At 41.0% G+C, this 18,618-nt stretch overlaps 1 protein-coding gene across 10 annotated transcripts in view; it reads right to left on the reverse strand.

Moving 5' to 3' along the window:
• The window catches only part of RYR2 (ryanodine receptor 2), a 690,844-nt gene that overhangs the window by 124,841 nt on the left and 547,385 nt on the right, over positions 1-18,618 (reverse strand). For all 10 annotated transcript variants that reach the window (XM_034765046.1, XM_034765042.1, XM_034765040.1 and 7 more), the window contains 4 exons: positions 14,789-14,881; positions 11,566-11,736; positions 8,114-8,173; positions 5,045-5,179 (listed from right to left, as the gene is read on the reverse strand). In XM_034765046.1, the coding sequence (XP_034620937.1) occupies positions 5,045-5,179; positions 8,114-8,173; positions 11,566-11,736; positions 14,789-14,881 (459 nt within the window). The remainder of the gene's footprint in view (positions 1-5,044; positions 5,180-8,113; positions 8,174-11,565; positions 11,737-14,788; positions 14,882-18,618) is intronic.

Consider the following 18,618-nt stretch of genomic DNA (forward strand, 5'->3'; position numbering starts at 1 on the left):
TAGCTAATGACTAATCACAGACGCAGCCTAAAAATGCATTAGCAGGGTACGATCTGAAAGAGTTGACCTACTTCTGGAACCAGGATTCAAGCCACGATGCTATCCAAGCAATAATTCTTTGTAATTATATAGAGAACTGTATGTGGTTTACCTGTAACTCTTCTGGACAGAAAGAGATCTGAGATGAGCTACCAACTCTGAAACACCTTTGTGTGCACATTAACATACCCTCTAGTTTCAGGCCTGCAAGAAAACTGCAATGACTGATGCAGTGAGACTGCTATTTAGACATGGTTTCCCTGTACGCAGCTTGACCTATTGTAAAAGCAAAACAAAACACTATGTGGATTTTAGTGTAGGAAACTCAAATAATTTTTCAACATCTAATTCATAAAGAAGGACCTGCCAGATTGTGCATGATGACTTGGCCAAACTGTTGGGGTTCGTAGGCTGATCAATGTGAAATATCATCACTCTCTTGGGAAGGAATTTGAGATGAATCTGTAACACTGCCTAATTTCTGAAATTTTGCATAAAATCAATCAACTTGCAGGAGAGAAGCCCTCCCTGCCCTTTCAGGGAGCTGTGAGATCCCACCCTTCCCCCAGCCACGAGTTCAGCAAAGAAAGATACTGCTGGGAGAGTACTCCCAGAAACACAGCCATCAGGAGCAGACACAAACAGCTGCAGGTGGTACGGCTGCACTATGGGGAAAAGAGGGGAGCTGAGACCCAGCTGGACTTACCAAGGTTATCTCAGGACCCAGACGCAAAACTGTGCAGGGAGATGCCCAGTTCTGGGACAACAAGGCCAATCTGGACCCACTCCTTCTCGCTAGTCATGGGAGCTTGCGGAAGAAAGAATCTCCTCAGAGGGGCCTCCCAGAAACCTGGCCAGCAGGAGCAGAGACAAGCAGCTGCAGCAGGGACCTTTGGACCCCAATGACCTCATCAGTGCCTGATTGATTATTTCAGTTTTCACTCTGGACATCCTTTTCCCCAAGTGACTGTTAGGTACAACTCCTTCCCTTACAGCCTCCTCACTTTAGCCTTACTCCATCTGCTTTCCTTCTTCCCCTGCTCTTCTCTTTTCTCCTAGTCCCTTTACACCTCACTTCCATGTACCTTCTCCTTTCCTTTGCCTCTTTGTTTAGCGAACATTAAATTTGTCAACCATCATTGTTCATTCTGCTTGTATGGTATATTCCTTTTCTCTTGTCTACCTTAGGGTACGTCTATACCCAGCCGCTAGTTCGGCGGCTGGCAATCGAACTTCTGGGTTCGACTTATCGCGTCTTGTCTGGACGCAATAAGTCGAACCCGGAAGTGCTCGCCGTTGACTGCGGTACTCCAGCTCGGCGAGAGGAGTACCGCAGAGTCGACGGGGGAGCCTGCCTGCCGCGTGTGGACCGAGGTAAGTTCGAACTAAGGTACTTCGAACTTCAGCTACGTTATTCACGTAGCTGAAGTTGCGTACCTTAGTTCGAATTGGGGGTTTAGTGTAGACCAAGCCTTAGACTGCTCTCTCTTCAGGGCAGAAATTGTCTCTCACTATGTTTTGTACAGTGCTTCTCAAAATTTGTGAAAAACTGACAGGGGAAGCCAAGTGACACAAGGAGAACTCTACAGCCTGCAGAGAATAAGGACAATAGGAAGGAGTTTTCAAAATATTTTAGGGAAAAAAAAGAATCCTGACAATGGTATTAGTCTATTACTAGATGGAAATGATAGAATTATCAATACTAATTCAGAAAAGAGAGAAGTGTTCAATAAATATTTCTGATCTGTATTTGGGAAAAAGATGATATTCTCATCATATGATGATGATGATGATAACAACACTCTTTGCATTCCACTAGTGTCTCCACACAGCGATAAACAGAAGCTCCTAAAGTTAGCCATTTTTAAATAAGCAGGTCTACATAACTTGTATCCATGAGTATAAAAGAGCTGACTGAGGAGCTCGCTGGACCGTTAATGCTGACTTTCAATATGGTTTGGAGCACTGGGGAAGTTCCAGAAGACTAGAAGTAAGCTAATGTTGTGCCAATTTTTAAAAAGGGTAACCAGGATGACCCAGGTAATTATAGGCCTGTCAGTCTGACATTGACCCTGGGCAAGATAATGGAGCAGCTGATACAGAAGTCAAGTAATAAAGAATTAAAGGAGGGTTATGTAATTAATGCAAATTAACATGGTTTATGGAAAATAGTCATGTTAAACTAACTTGATTTTTTTATGAGGTTACAAGTTTGAGTGATAAAGATAATAGAGTAGACATAATATACTTAGACTTCTGTAAGGCATTTGACTTAGTAACACACCTGTTGATTAAAAAATAACCATGTAAAATTAACATGACACACATCAAATGGATTAAAAACTGGCTAACTGATAGGTCTGTAAATGGGGAAATCATCATCAAGAAGGTGTGTTTCCAGTGGGGTCCCACAAGGATTGGTTCTTGGCCCTATGCTATTTAACATTTTTATCCATGGAAGAAAACATCATCACTGAAAGTTTGTAGATGACACAAAAATTGGGGGAGTGGTAAATAATGAAGAAGATAGTCATGGATTCAGAATGACTTAGATTGCTTGGAAAACTGGGCACAAGCAAACATTATGTGTTTTAATATGGCTAAATGTAAAGCTATGCATTTATGAACAAAAAATATAAGCCATACTTACAGAATGGGGGACTCTATCCTGGGAAGCAGTGACTCTCAAAAAGATTTGGGGGTTATGGTGGATAATCAGCTGAACATGAGCTTCCAGTGAGATGCTGTGACCAAAAGAGCTAATGCAATCCTGGGATGCATAAACAGGGGATTCTCAAGGAGGAGTAGAGAGGTTATTTTATCTCTGTATTTGGTGCTGATGCAACCACTGCTGGAATAGTGTGTCCAGTTCTGATGCCCACAATTCAAAAAGGATGTTGAAAAATTGGAGAGGGTGCAAAGAGCCACGAGAATGATTAAAGGATTAGAAAACATGCCTTATAGTCATTACAGTCAATAAATATCTACATGGGGAACAAATATATAATAATGAGCTCTTTAGTCTAGCAGAGAAAGGTATTGTAAGGACCCTGGGATTCATTAAATAAGAAACCAGTGAATGAGTAAGGAATAAAACTTTTATTAAAAACCTAAAGAGCATCCATGCTGAACTAATGTACACAGTTACCCTTTGTTCTCAACCCCTCTGCTTCCAGGACACATTTCAAAATTCCTAAATTCATAATACTGCCTCTTCTAAGGGAGCCTCTCTAAATTATAATATTTCACAAACATACCTCTAAAGATATAACATGATCCAATGGCTAGAAACAGAAGCTAGATAAATTCAGACTGGAAGTAAGGCATAAATGTTTAATGGTAAGAGCAATTAACCACTGGAACAATTTACCAAGGATCGTAGTGGATTCTCCACCTCTGATGATTTTTAAATCAAGACTTGATGTTTTTCTAAAAGATCTGCTTTAGGAATTATTTTGGGGAAGTTCTATGGCCTAGATTATGCAGGAGGTCAGACTAGATGATAACAGTGGTCCCTTCTGGCCTTGGAATCTACAATGGGCCTCAATCTCTGTTGGGTTCCCTCAGCACTAAAGTAATGCAAATAATAAAAAATAAATCAGTCAGTAAACCTTTAAACTCATTCACTATGCAAACTCATATTTTTATCTCTAAGTGTAAAGTCTTCCATATTACAAACTGGAAGCATACAGCTCAAAGGGAGGCTTCCTTTGCTGACCAAAAACTATGTGTAGTGTAAATTATCCGCAACACCATCTACTAGCATTGAGGCCTTAGATACCTTTTATTCTTCCATGTCCCATCATTTGAAGTTATGATCTAGGGGCATTGAATTGTACATCTGTCCAGCATATACCCTCATTCTATGGGCTTTCTGGACCAAACTCACCCAGAGATACAAGTGGAAAAAAGTCTACCAATGGTAGAGGGAGAAAGGACAGGTATATGACTTAAGGAAAATGGGAGGTACTGCAAAATGGGAGGTACTGCAATTAGGGCATAAGGGGAATGCACTCACTACACACATCCCCTAGGCACTTTGCCGGTGAGCTTCTGTGCAGACCCCAGCAGACATTCTCACTTGAATCCCCACTGGAGTGCGGCAGGCCAAACTGGCATTCAACAGTGTAGTCTATATCCATTTCTGTACCAGCAAGAGTGAATCTGACTCCTGTCTATTGATTCACAGTTTGTTGAATTATTGATATCAGAACATAGCTTGTGTTGCCAAGCAGTTTGGATAACCAAGAGTTTATGGTATTTCACAGGAAATTTAATTATTTTTAAATGTACGTATATTTACCCAGATTCATTTTACCTGCAGCCCTCACCTGGATTTTGAAAGTTATAACAGATAGCCTCTTGATAAAGTATCTCTTTTAAAAGCTATTTGAAAAAAACAGTTTATAGTAATTAGTTCCTTAAGATTACAATATGACAAGAAATCTGTTAATAATCTGAATAGCCAAATTTCATATTAATATACAGCTTGTTACCAGAGGTTTGGGAAGTTTGAGATTAAGTATCCTTCTACGTAGAAAATCTATTGGGTCCAGGAAATACTAATGGGGAACAAAATGTACTGATCTTGAGAAACTTGCATATTTTGTTATTTAACCCAATGTTCCTACAATCATGACCCATAGACCATCAGAAGTCTGTGGAGCATTTATTGGTGGTGAACAGACAGCTGGCTGGTCCAATGGTGCCAGCTAAAAGGCACTAAGAGAGTTTAAAATATACTTTCCTAATAATACTTTTCCAGGCAAACAATTGCTGGAGTTGCTGCAAGGATTTTATGTGATCACGAATGGTGAAGATTGCTAGAAGTTAATCTGTCTATTAAGATATGGTCCATACTATGAAAACATTTGAGATCCTCTGGTCTAAGCAGAGAATTTTTTTTAACCCACGGTTAAGAGTATGAAACATTACCCGTGATTGCAAATACTTCCCATCATCTGCTTTTTAAAGTAGGATGTTATAGGACTGAAAAAAATCTAACCTGTTCCAGGTGGAAAAGTACATTAGCTATATGCAGAACTCTTTCCACGGTCTTCTCTGGATCTGAAGTATCTTCGGTCCTGTTTGGTAAATCTTTGTAAAGGGCCATCTGCCACCTAATGGCAGGATCCTCGAGCTGCAAGAACAAGATATTTCAAACATAATCTAAACAAATTTCCAAACACAAGCGACAAACAGTTTATGAAGTATTATTAACACTGCTTTTAAGACAACAGAAGGTCTTTTTTTTTTTTGCTAAACCTTTCCTTTTGAGTGTCTAACTGTAGCAGCCGGTACTGCTGTAATGTGGCACTATTCCTTGAAAAGCAATGGGAGGATGTATGCAAATAGAACTACTTGGCTACTGATTTGCTGAAAGTTTGTTGAAGGGGTCTAAAGAGATAATATACCAAGGAGGATGCCCAGTCATTAGGAACAAATCATCATCAGAAGAAAAGGTGATAAGCATTGTTTATACAGGATGTACAGCAAAATACTATGTTGTAGAGAAACTTTTATATGTTTATATCTCAACATTAAAGAAGAGCTACCAAGAGGGATTTTACAGCTAACTGGCTGGCTGGGTGTCCATCAAAGGGAGCTATCCCCCCACTTTATTTATCACATGCTCCCCAAATCACAGACGGTGCACTGGCCAGCCTGGTTCAGGTTGGGTCCACACCAGCTGGGATTTCTTCCTGGAGGTTTAGGAAACAGAATTAATAAGACACATGCAGTTCTAATTTTTACTAATAATGACATGAAGAACTAAACAGTACTTTTTACATTTCCAGGGCTACAATGACTTAGAATGCAGGCACATTTTTACCCGACTGATTCTGGGAAACCTTCCCGGGACAGTACATCAGCCACTTTGTTAGAGGCTCCTGAAATGTGTTATATTTCAAAATGAAAGTCTTGCAGAGTTAAACTCCACCGAAGAAGTTTTTTGCTAGTCTCTTTGACTGTGTGAAGCCACTTCAGTGCAGCATGGTCAGTCTGCACGTGGAACTGCTGTCCCCAAATGTATGGGCGTAGCTTCTCCAGAGCATACACAATGGCGTAACATTCTTTTTCTAAGACTGACTAGTGGCTTTCCCTCTCAGAAAGTTTTTTGCTGAGAAACACAACAGGATGGAATTGTTGAGCTGGTCCTCCCTGCATTAAAACTGCTCCTACACCATGCTTGGATGCATCTGTGGTTACGACAAATGGTTGGTTGGAAGTCCAGGGCAGTCAGTACAGGACTGACTTAAGCTGGTTAAAGGCTTTCTGACACTTTTCAGTCCACTGAACTGCATTTGGCTATTTTTTCCTAGTCAGGGCTGGCAATTTGGCTGTGGTGTAGTACAAACCATCGGTAATACCCAGCCAAGCCCAAGAAGGATTGGACCTGCTTCTTTGACTAAGGGACAGGCCAATTTTGGATAGCATTTACCATAGCCTGTTGGAGGTTGATAGTACCTTGACCCACATGGTGTCCAAGGTACGTTACCCTGTTTAGGCCTATTTGACACTTTTGGGCCTTAACGGTTAATCCTGCCTCCCTTATACGCTGGAAGACAGTTTGGAGGTGTTCCAGGTATTCTGCCCATGAACCTGAGAAGATAGCCACAGCGTTGAGGTAGGCAACTGCAAATTTCCCAAATCCAGCCAGAAGGTTATCTACCAATCTTTGGAAGGTGGTGGGTGCATTTCGCAGTCCGAAAGGGAGCACGTTAAATTCATACAGCCCTACATGGGTGATGAAGGCTGACCTTTCCTTGGCCGGGTTATTTAGTGGCACTTGCCAGTACCCCTTAGTTAAGTCTAAGGTGGAGATGAACTGGGCACGTCCCAGTTTCTCCAATAGCTCATCTCTGCGTGGCACTTTATTTATCATAGCTTTCAATAAGACAAGCTTCTTACATGACTTTGGTACATAAATGCCTAAGTCCCATTGACTTTCAATGGGATTTAGGCTCCTAAGCACCAAAGTTGTTTTAAAAATGAGATCTAGGCTCCCAAATCCCTGGGCTCTTGACTTTTTTCTTATGTGCCTAAATTACTTTGAAAATGAGATTCTGGCTCCTAAGTCACATTCATGCTTTTGAAAATTCATTCCAATCATTTCACAAATGTGGCAAACACTTGTTCTTTCTCTGTGCCTGAGTTAATGTTAAAAAACCAAACCCTTCAACTCACTGGGCCAAATCTGCTGTTCCTTGGGGAGGGAGGCAAAAGTGAGTTTAAATCAAATTTGAGCCTCCAGCCCCGGAAAATCTTAGAGCATCTCAAATCTACTGTATGTTGTGTCTGTTTGTAGCTTCTCCTGGGCCAATGTGCTCTAGCCACACTTCCCTTCTACGAATCACACCCTCTATTCCAGGGGCTGCAAAGCAAAGCAGTGTAGTGTAGTGTCATTGTGGCAACACTTTACCAACCGAGGAACTCCTTTATACTGGGAGTAGTCCAAAAGGGCTGGTTCCTCTTTCTTTATACCCCAAAATGTCATAAAGAGGCCTCAGCATTCTGCAGATTCTGGCCAAGGTACCAGATGGCAGATTACAACTTGAGGAACTTTTTCAACCTCAATTGTCACATTGTTATCCACTCTGAGCATATCACACTGCTCTACACTGCATCATTTAAGGCAGTGGGGCCCTGGGGGTCTGCAGACTAAGGTTTCCAAGGGATCCGCACCTCCATTTGAAATGTTTTAGGGGTCTGCAAATCAAAAAGGGTAGAAAACCAGTGATTTAAGGTGTCAGTGTGATGAAATAAGAGATTCACCCTAAAGGGCCATGCATTATTATATACCAGATACATACTGTTAATATAAATGTAGCAGCTACCAACTAATCTGAATTTCTGGCAGAACATTTGCAAATAGTCTCTAAGCAAACTAGCTGGATTTTTGGGTGCTTAATTAGGAGTAATATGTAGGCAACATCAGATAAAGCTGAGACACTTGACTGCCCAGAGAAAGGGTATTCTAAATACACATTGGCTGGTCTTGAACAACTGAAGGGTTCTTGTTAGTTTTATGAAAAAAGAAAAAGAGCATACTTAAATATTGCATTTAAATTACCTTGCCCTGCAGATGAAGATTACTGTGGATAATATCCCTAACTTCATCCTCAGTGTCTTTCTGTGAAGAAAAAATACATTGTCACATACATCATACAGAACATGTACTTAAATAAAGCAGGTTTCAGAGTGGTAGCTGTGTTAGTCTGTATCAGCAAAAAAAAAAAAAAAAAAAAAAAAACACGATTAGTCCTTGTAGCACCTTAGAAACTAACAAATTTATTTGGGCATAAGCTTTTGTGGGCTAGAACCCACTTCATCAGATGCATAAAGTGAAAAATACAGGAGCAGGTATAAATACATGAAAGGATGGGGGTTGTTTTACCAAGTGTGAGGTCAGTCTAACAAGATATACTTACCAACATGCCTCCAGCTTTCATCCAGATCACATCACATGATCCATTGTTTACAGCCAAGCTCTAAGATACAACTGCATTTGCTCCAATTCCTCAGACAGAGACAAACACCTACAGAATCTCTATCAAGCATTCTTAAAACTGCAATACCCACCTGGTGAAGTGAAGAAACCGACTGACAGAGCCAGAAGGGTGCCAAGAAGTCACCTACTACAAGACAGGCCAACAAAGAAAGTAACAAAACACCACTAGCCATCACTTACAGCCCCCAACTAAAACCTCTCCAACGCATCATCAAGGATCTACAACCTATCCTGAAGGACGATCCCTCACTCTCACAGACCTTGGGAGACAGGCCAGTCCCCGCCTACAGACAATCCCCCAACATGAAACAAATACTCACCAGCAACTACACACTACACAACAAAAACACCAACCCAGGAACCAAACCCTGCTACAAATTTCAGTGCCAACTCTGTCCAAATATCTATTCAAGGGACACCATCATAGGACCTAACCACATCAGCCACACCATCTGGGGCTTGTTCACCTACATATCTACCAATGTGATACATGTCATCATGTGCCAGCAATGCCCCTCTGCCATGTACATTGGCCAGACCAGACAGTCTCTACGCAAAAGAATAAATGGACACAAATCTGACATCAGGAATCATAACATTCAAAAACCAGTAGGAGAACACTTCAATCTCTCTGGACACTCAATAACAGACCTAAAAATGGCAATTCTTCAACAAAGAAACTTCAAAAACAGACTCCAATGTGAAACTGCAGAACTGGAATTAATTTGCAGACTGGATACGGGTCAGATTAGACCTGAATAAAGACTGGGAATGGTTGGGTCATTACAAAACCTAACCTTAATTTCCCCAATACTAATTTCTCCCTACTGTTACTCACACTTTCTTGTCAACTGTCTGTAATGGGCCACTCTCTTACCACTTCAAAAGTTATTTTTCCTCTGTTGGTATCCTGCTGTTAATTGATTTATCGTGTTAGACTGACCTCAGACTTGGTAAAGCAACCCACATCCTTTCATGTATTTATGTCTGCTCTTGTATTTTTCACTTCATGCATCTGATGAAGTGGACTCTAGCCTACGAAAGCTTATGCCCAAATAAATTTGTTAGTCTCTAAGGTGCCACAAGGACTCCTCATTGTTTATAAAATAAAGCAATTACTTGTGTCAAACAGGGACGTTCTAGGCTATGCATATCATGTTAAGGAGCATTCTCTAGGGATTAAGATGGGGTCAGAACTCCAGGATTCTATTCCCAACTCAACTGTGCTGACCTACGCAGCTGACAGCCACTATGTATCTCAGTACAAACTGTACACTGGGGATAACAATATCTGCCTATCCAGTGCGCAGGTGGTGAAGGTTAAGTATTATTCATATCAAGTACTTTGATATCCTCAGATGAAAAACACTGTATAAATGTAAAGTATTATTTTGATGATGTGTGGTTCAAACACTGGGCAAGATTATGACTTTCACCCTTCTCTAATGTTGGCAGTGATTTAAAGGGAGTTGCATACCAGCTGCAGCTCCTGAACATATTTTATTGGAGACTGGTACAATAACTGCAAGAATTTGGAAAGCAAGAGCATAAGGTGACCCCTACATACACCCTTTCACTGGTGTATGCTTTCTTTACATCTGCACAGACCCAGCTGTTCTTGTCAGTATGGAGAAAGGAGAGGCATTGGACCCTCCTTGTCGCTACTCTCTTTGGGGTGTCTAGCACCACTGTCCACATTGGTCCCCTCTCCTCTTAATTTTTTACACACCAGGAGTGGAAAGACCAGGTTTGTGTCTGGACCCTGTATCAAGTGCAACTGAAAATTGAGGTAAGGCTCCCAGGGCCTACCTCTTAGGTATCTGGGCATGGCTGACAACATTCTAGCTCTCTGGGAGTAGGTCTAGACGCCATCATTTATATCTACCCATAGTCATTCAGCCCACTGCACAATAATTTGCATTAAAATCATCATCATAAATAGAGTCTGGAAACTTTTGTCCAAATCGGTGTAATGAATGGTAACATATGGAACTCTTTGTTGCCCACTCACCACTAAACAGAGAAGGAGGGTCTTCTCAGACTTGAGTTCCCTTCCCCTCATTAAAAACCTGTCATTTTTAAACAGCATAGCTGTCTGAATGACATAAAAGCATTGTAGCTTCACTAAATTGTGATCATACTGCCAAACAAAGCTACTTGACTGTGGAATCATTCCTAGAAGTACCATCTGTATGACAGTGAAACCTCTAGGTGAATATAAAACTATGTAACCAATTAGGAATGGTCTGGGAGTGGTGAAAGTAGTATTGTATTGGGAATTGGTTATGTTAGTATATTTATAGTTTCTATCTGTATTTCTAACTAATGAAAATTTGTTAATATCTATTACTGGCAATTTTTCATGAAAAAAAATCAAACAAGAGAAATAACCCTAACCCTAAGCAAGAAAAAATACACTTAAAAAAGCAATATATCCAAAAAACATTCTTTTCAGTATATCAAAATAAAATTAAGTGGTGTAAATAAATAATCATGGTGTTCATCTATGATAGTTTTTTACATAAGACTGTACTGTACACTACTCAGTTATCAATGGTAATCCTTACAATTATGTCCACAAATCAACATTAAAATAATAAAAAATATGTTAAAGACAGAACAGGTTTTAATGCTTTGCATTTAATCTTAGTCATAATTTCTTACTCTTTTGTCTGCAGGGTTGCAAAGACAGAACTCTCTCTATTCAGCCCCAAGAAAAGAGTTTGAGAATGTCTCACATTTCTTACCGATCAGTTCTGGAATGCTTTCATAGTCCTCTAAATTGAGTTCCATCTAATCCTTTTAAGCATGATCACTAGGGCCTGATCCAAACCCCACTGTGGTTAATCAAAAGACTCAATGGGCATTGGGGTCAAGCCCTGAGGGTAGAGGGGATTAAACCAAGGAAAAGCAGAGAAATCTCACAGGACTCTGTTAGAGGAATAGTGTAATGTCACTTTTCCACTGCCCCAGATCTAGGAAAAAAAACAAACACACACATGAAGAGGACCTACCATGCTGAATCTGTTTTTGGCCAGTGCAATTAACTCTTGGTCTCCGGGTGCACAAATATTTAGACCAATAGGTAGTAATCTCTTCAGTGCTGCTACAATGAGAGACGTCTGTACAGAATACCGGTCCCCTTTTCGCTTCATTTTCTTTCTCTCCTGATCAGAAACAGCTCCCTAGAGCATATAACAAACAAATACTCTATTATTATTATTAAATATTTACTCCTGCAATGACATTTTAATTTACATTTTTCTACTGTTGCCTCGTTCTGACAATTTCATTACCACCTATCCAGCTCCGTCCTCATCCAAAGGTATTGCTCACTATGCTACACTGTCTTGTGTTTCATGCAAATACTTCATAAACATGAATACTTCCTAGAACAACTGTCTTTTGACTTGATCACACACTCTTGTTTCCCTTCCTATATGTGACTGGACGCCGTTCTTCAAGAGACTTGTCAATAGTCCTTTTATGTCTTTCCTCTTTGCAAACATGTGACATTTCCAAGTTCCAGTCTCTGAGTCCTGCCTTCTCTGTTTTTGTTGCTGTTTGTTTAAATACCACTATCTTTTGTAGGGGAATCACCATAGTTTAGACCACCACTGAGTTCTGGCTGAAAAAGTGGTGACGGTAAACAAAAGTGTCGGATGGAAACATGGAAAAAAATAAAGTAGCTGCGGCAGAATTTTCTGAACTGAATACTAAAAATCATAAGCACATTTCTTCATAAACACAGCATTGTCTTCTGGACTGAACACAGTCTTGAGAATCAGACATTCCAGTGCCAGTTCTGCCACCGGTTTACACGCTGTCTCAAAGGACTTACTTCAGTCTACATCAGTGTAAAGGAGACCAGAATGTGGCCTTCCTCCGCACGGGGGCGTTTTCAAAATGAATTCATTAACATTCATTTCATGCTTCGAGTATGTAAAGTGTTATATAAATGCTGAGTATTATTTTAATTAGAAATCAAAAAGTGGAGTTGTGATTGGCTTTTGTTTGATGAGATTTTGCCATGTAGGAAACAGCAAGGACATATGCAATTAGTAGGTCATAGAAGCTGGATTGTTTAGCTGTCTGGAATTTCAAAGAATCATGTGCATTTCAAAAGACCACATTCAATAGTTTTCTCCTGTTTGAAGACAAACACACAAAGGGATACATGAAAAAATAAGCTAATGGGTGAAAAATAAGCGATTGTATGAAATGTTTGACTATATATATGTGAAAAATACAACTTGATTAATTAAATTCAATGTTTACTAGTTGATATGCAGCTTTTTCAAAAAGAACCCTTTGAAGTGACACGTATTTAAGTGACTAAAAGGGAAATGGAGAATAAAATATACTGTTTCATCATAATAATGCCTTGTCTGAATCGGGGTTGACAGATGAAAAGCTGTGCATCCAGTTTCATGTACTCAGAGTATACTGGTACATTTACAAACTTCTGACACTTCCATAGCAATTTAACTCTGCTGTAACTGAGAGAACCCGTTCACATTTACATGTTTGACCACAATGTAGTCAATGGGGTGGCATGGGTACGACTGAGATCAGAAATTTACACAATTTCTGGGAAAACTTGTTCACATACACTAAGTTTTTCTGTTATAAGAAAAACTATAAAATACAGGATAAAACTGTAGAGTTATGCTTAACAATTAGACAATAACAGTCTAATATTTCTACCTTACTAATTAAGGGGCATTAACACATACTGAGAATGGGAGACAAGAGGACAAAGTATGTAAAATATCCTGGAAACAGGAACTGGGTTTTAAAATATATTGACTGTGTGTCCAAGGAGATCTGACTGACCCAAGAAAGTAGATGCACATGCTGTTATGGAGAGGTGATAGAGGGTACACTATCAGCATTTCTCCAGAGAAGACAGGGTATTTGGACATTTTATCTGATTGAGTGAGGAGAGAAGATGAAGGAAGATCACTAAGAGGCATAGGAAAACAGGGGATCATGCAAATTGCCATACTGGATTAGACTAGCGGTCCATCTACTCTGGAGTCCTGTTTCTGACGTTGGCAAATATTAGATGCTTGAACAAAAAATGCTAGAATCCAAGGAAAGGATAAATATGTAACAACCTACAGGGAGGAAAGGGGAAGTTAAATGAAAAGTTAAGTTAAAAATGTTGTTTCTATTCTCTGTTCAGGTTCTGATGCAGCCCTCCTCACTGTTGTATCTCAGCACCTTGCAGAAGTGCATTAAGTGATGTGACTAGCAGTTGTCATATGTGACGCTTTCTGTCTTCCCCGTATTTTCTCTCTCAGGGGAAAATTATGTGAGGTTTTATTTGATGGGGAGGAGTGTTCACATTTTTTTAAAAAAATATTTACTGTGTACTGTGTTGTACATGTTTGTTATTGAGGACCATGTCAAAGTAGTGAACCTTGCACTTGGACCAGAAAGCTGGGATGTTTGTGGGAATTCATTCCACAGCCTTGAACTGGCCCTGGAAAAATCTCTATCTCCTGCACCATGAGCTGATTTTCCTGATCCCCCTAGTTAGTGATTTGCTTATGCCTTTAAGGATGAGGGATTATGTCCTTTATGCTAGGGACGAAGAGTCTCGCTGAGTTCTGCTCAGCACAGGACTCAAGGGCTGGGGAAGGTAAGGAGGCATTATACCATCTTTCTAAATCTCCCTCTCTCCCCTCCTCCCACCGAGTCTGGCTGCTCCAAGCTGTGGCCAGCTGAAATGCCTGCTCTCTCTTACCTTCATCCTAGTAACTACAGATATTCCCTGTAATTATAGTGGGGAATAACTCTAGAAATGGAAGACACACACACACACACACACACTTTGCCCACTGGAGTAGGCACAATTGCATTCCATCATGCACCAGTGGCCAGATCCTGCATTGTTTGCCTACCCAAAACTCGTGTGGACTTCCATGGGATGTTGGAGTGCAAAACAATTAAGGATTTGGTCCAACACCAGTAAAGAAGATGGATCAACTACTGTGGTACATGCAGCCATTGATATAATAATCACATGGCCTTTAAGCACACCTGATATTTCCACTCTAGCCAAATCAAATAGCTTCAGCACTACTGGAAGGACCATCATAAATGTCAGGAACATTGAATTTAAGGGGTTATAAATGCGGACACTTGCCATTAAAATCTACAAAGCTAAAACACTAAGAGGAGAGAAAGCAAGATGGGATAACAATATTTAAATTTTGCAGCTTATTGTACCTTAGACATCTTGGATTTGGTGTCAGTAATAAGGAAAGACATGTTGTTGATTTCATTCTGTACCACAAAATTCTGCTCTTCCCTTTTGAAATTCTGAAATGTTACACAGGAGATTTCAGTTAAAAGCACTTATTACATGTGAGAAATCTGTCCATACAAGTCTTAAATAATAAATATGGGTTCACTGGAACTCTGTAGATTCCACAAAGTTACAGTCTCTATGTTTTTAATGGATTCTTGAGAATGTGTTAAATTCTGGCATTATTTACATTGCACAAATCTCAGATTTTTATCCACTCTGAACATAAAGTGGATCTACAAACAGACATCCCCTTTTAAATGAAAGAGATGTATTTTTATTCTCGGAAGGGTCTGGTGCATCTTTGAAAATCTATTAGGGAAAAGAGAAGGAAAGCAAAGAACTACTAGGAGCGAATGATGTCAAAAGATACAATTGAAATTTTAGCCACAGTGCTTAGAAAGCTCTTCAGAAACTATTGTTGTGCAGAAGAATCTGATTGTGCAATATAATTAATTTATATAAATGAAGTGAGCATTTTTATATCTGAAGTGAGCTTTAATTTCAATATTTTTTCTCTAATACCTAAGTAAATATAATTTCCAACATGATATTAACATTTACATCTGAGCACAATATTTCAATAACATGACTCACTGAACTTGAACTTGTCCCTTTTCACATATGCAATAAGACTGCCATTACCAGCTTCTTGAACTGACAAATTCTGTTTTTTGGTGGTGGTTGTTTTTTAAATGCACTTTTCATTGTGAACAACAACCCACTGTGGATATTGGAAATTCCAGCTGTTAGTTGTGATGAATCACATAAACCAGCAGTTCTCAACCGGGATCCGCAAGCCCTTTCAAGGAGGCTGCAGGGCCCTGCACCTGAAACCCAGTCCCCGATTCCTGGCGACCGACACAGGGCTGAAGCTGGTAGGCGCTGGGCTGAATCCCCGAGCCCTGGTGCTCCCTGTGGGGCATAAGCCCTGAGCCCATGGGCAGAATTGGGAACATGGAGGGCATTGCCTTCCCCCCAAACTGCAGCGCAAGAGCATGGCAGTCCCGGGGGCAGCTCCACACCTCTCCCCCCCCCACCCGATCGCCTCTCCCCGCCCCCTGGCCATGTTGGAGGTGGGAAGCCGGAGCCAGGTAGTGCGGGACAGCTGCTGCTGTGGCTGGTGCCATGGAGCAGGCAACAGCAGCATTCCCTTTTCTCCTGCTGGTGCTCCGCGGAGGTTGAAGCTGCTCCTCAGCTCTCAGCCCCATTTGCTCCTGCAAAGGCAGCCGGTAAGAGCCACCCAGGTGGGGAGACCCGGCTCTGTGGCCGGCAGACCCCTCCAGGAACAGGGACCGCAGGAGAGCCCTCCCTCCACACAACCCCTAGCTACCCCCCTCCCTGCCCCCTGAACTACCCCCCTGCCCGCACACAGCACCTAGCTACCTCCTCTCTGCACCCACAGCCAGTGTTCCCTCTAATTTTTCCCACCCAGGTGCACAATGAATTTTGTTATGTGTACCAATATGGAGGTGATGTGTGACACGTCACCTTCATATTGGTGCACATAAAATTCATGTGGCGGGGGTGGGGCTGAGGGGTTCTTGTGGGAGGAGGCTTAGGGCTGGGGCAGAGGGTTGGGGCTGCAGGATAAGACCCACCAGGTCCGGGCCAGGGGAGGGCCGGCTGGGCTGCGCCTGGGCCCGACCCAGCTGCGGCTGGGTCCGGGGCCGCTCCAGGCTGCAGGGTGAGTTGGGGTCAGAGGAGGGGCACTCCTCCCCCGGCAGGTCCCCGGGCGGATTCCCTAAGTGCCTGTGCGGCGCTAAATAGGCTGCTGTGCGGCCGTGCAGCTTACAGGGAACTTAGCCCACAGCAACCCGATGTGTACACAACTCCTAGCTACCCCGACCCTGCACCATATGCTACCCCCATGCCTGCACACAGCCCCCAGCTACCCCATCCCTGCACCCTAAGCTGTTTTCAAACTTTCTAAGCTAAGCCCCCCAACTTTGAGTTATAATTTTTGCTTATCTCCCCCCACCCCCAACCCAGAAAGGCTGGGTGGCCTGATGAGGTGAGTCAGGGGGTGGAGGTGGCGCTCCCTCCCTGGACTGCACCATGCGGAAGTGGCTCGAGCCCCACTGGCCCCTGCCCTCCCAAAACAGAAGTCAAACTACGCCTATGCCCAAGGCCCCTGCCCTGAGCCCCCCCCCCCCACTGGGCCCTGGAATTTTTATAGCATGTCAAGGGGGGCCTCAGAGAGAAAAAGGTGTAGAACCGTTGACATAAACCACATGGTTTTACTTCTGTCCTCTGGCTGAACTAGCGTAATTTTTGTAATTTGGAAGGTTTAAGAAAGCCACTTTGTCTTTTAATCTCCTGTAGAGGTATCAGTTGATAGAGAGGCATCATATAAACAGGATTAAGGAGTTTTAGAAAACTAAACACTTTCTACTCTTGCCAACACTAAGTTTGGCTCCAAACATCCTGCCAAAAAAGTCTGATTACTATAAAATATATAACCCGAGTGCCGAAATTAAATTTAATTTTGTCTTGTGACTTTCACACAAAGTCATTGTGTTTACTAAATAAATGCATATGTATACATGGTCCAAGCTGTGTAGGTTGCCATCAGATCTTTATCCAACTTATTTAATTAACTCTGTGCCATGGTTCTAGTGAGGGATATTTGGAACATTGGATAGTATTTTGTACAACAGGGAGGCAATCTCACACTATTAGTGTGAATGACAGAGTATGTAAGCTTCCAAATTCACTCTGTGAGCATTCAGGAGAGTGAAACTTGATCACTCAAACAATCAAAGGAAGTGAGCACAAAAATGGATGCAAGCACAGCCAAAGTAAACTCATTTTAAAGTTCGTGTGAGTATTCACAAAATTGTTCTCTTTATTCTCTAAGCTCTAATGATATGACAGATTTGAACTATGTAGATAGGAACATTGTAGATAGATATAAAAATACAATGTTATTACTAGGGCTGGCTGGAAAACAGAAGTATTTTGTGAAAACTTTTCAGGTTTCAATATTTGCTTTTGTTCTACACCAGGACAACACCAAGACCCTTTGGAAAAATAGAGCAAGAAAGAAGAATATTTGATAGCCCAGTGATTATGGCACAACTCTGAAATATCAGACACCCAGGTTCAAGTCCCTTCTGTTCCTGATTCAGAACACGCATCTTTGTGAAAATTTCAGTTTTTACAAATTAGCATTTTCCAACAAAAAATCTTTTCATTGAAAATTTCCCAACCAATTCTAGTAATTGCACATGTATTGAATTCAAATATTAGAAAGTGTTTATATTGAAAAAAATCATGTAGCCTTGATTAAGCACTATAAAATACCATAGCAAAACTTCTATATATTTTACCTTAGCTATTTTTGTTCGTTTTACATCAAATATTGTAGTTGAAAATAAAAAGATTTTACAAAATATGCTGTTCAGTTTGCACACCTTAAATGATTTTCCACATAATAAAATAACAAGCTAACCTAGCTAAACTTTGATGCAAACCTCCAAGGCATAAAATCAATTACTGATGGCAATGACTTTGCTATACTCCACTGCTTACCTGCAGGCAAACAAACTTTCTAAACTCAATCAAAAGCCTTTACATTTGAAAACTCTGACAGATTACAATAAAGCGTAAACTTATCCGGTTTCCATTTCAAATATGAATTATATTAGATAAAGGATTGTTGCCTCACATTTACATAGTGGAATGGCATAAAATGCAAATAGTATCACAATTAGATAAAAAATAATTGCCTAGATATTATCATACTGGT

The sequence above is a fragment of the Trachemys scripta genome, chromosome 3, assembly GCF_013100865.1.
Source record: "Trachemys scripta elegans isolate TJP31775 chromosome 3, CAS_Tse_1.0, whole genome shotgun sequence".
In the NCBI taxonomy this organism is placed as follows: domain Eukaryota; kingdom Metazoa; phylum Chordata; order Testudines; family Emydidae; genus Trachemys; species Trachemys scripta.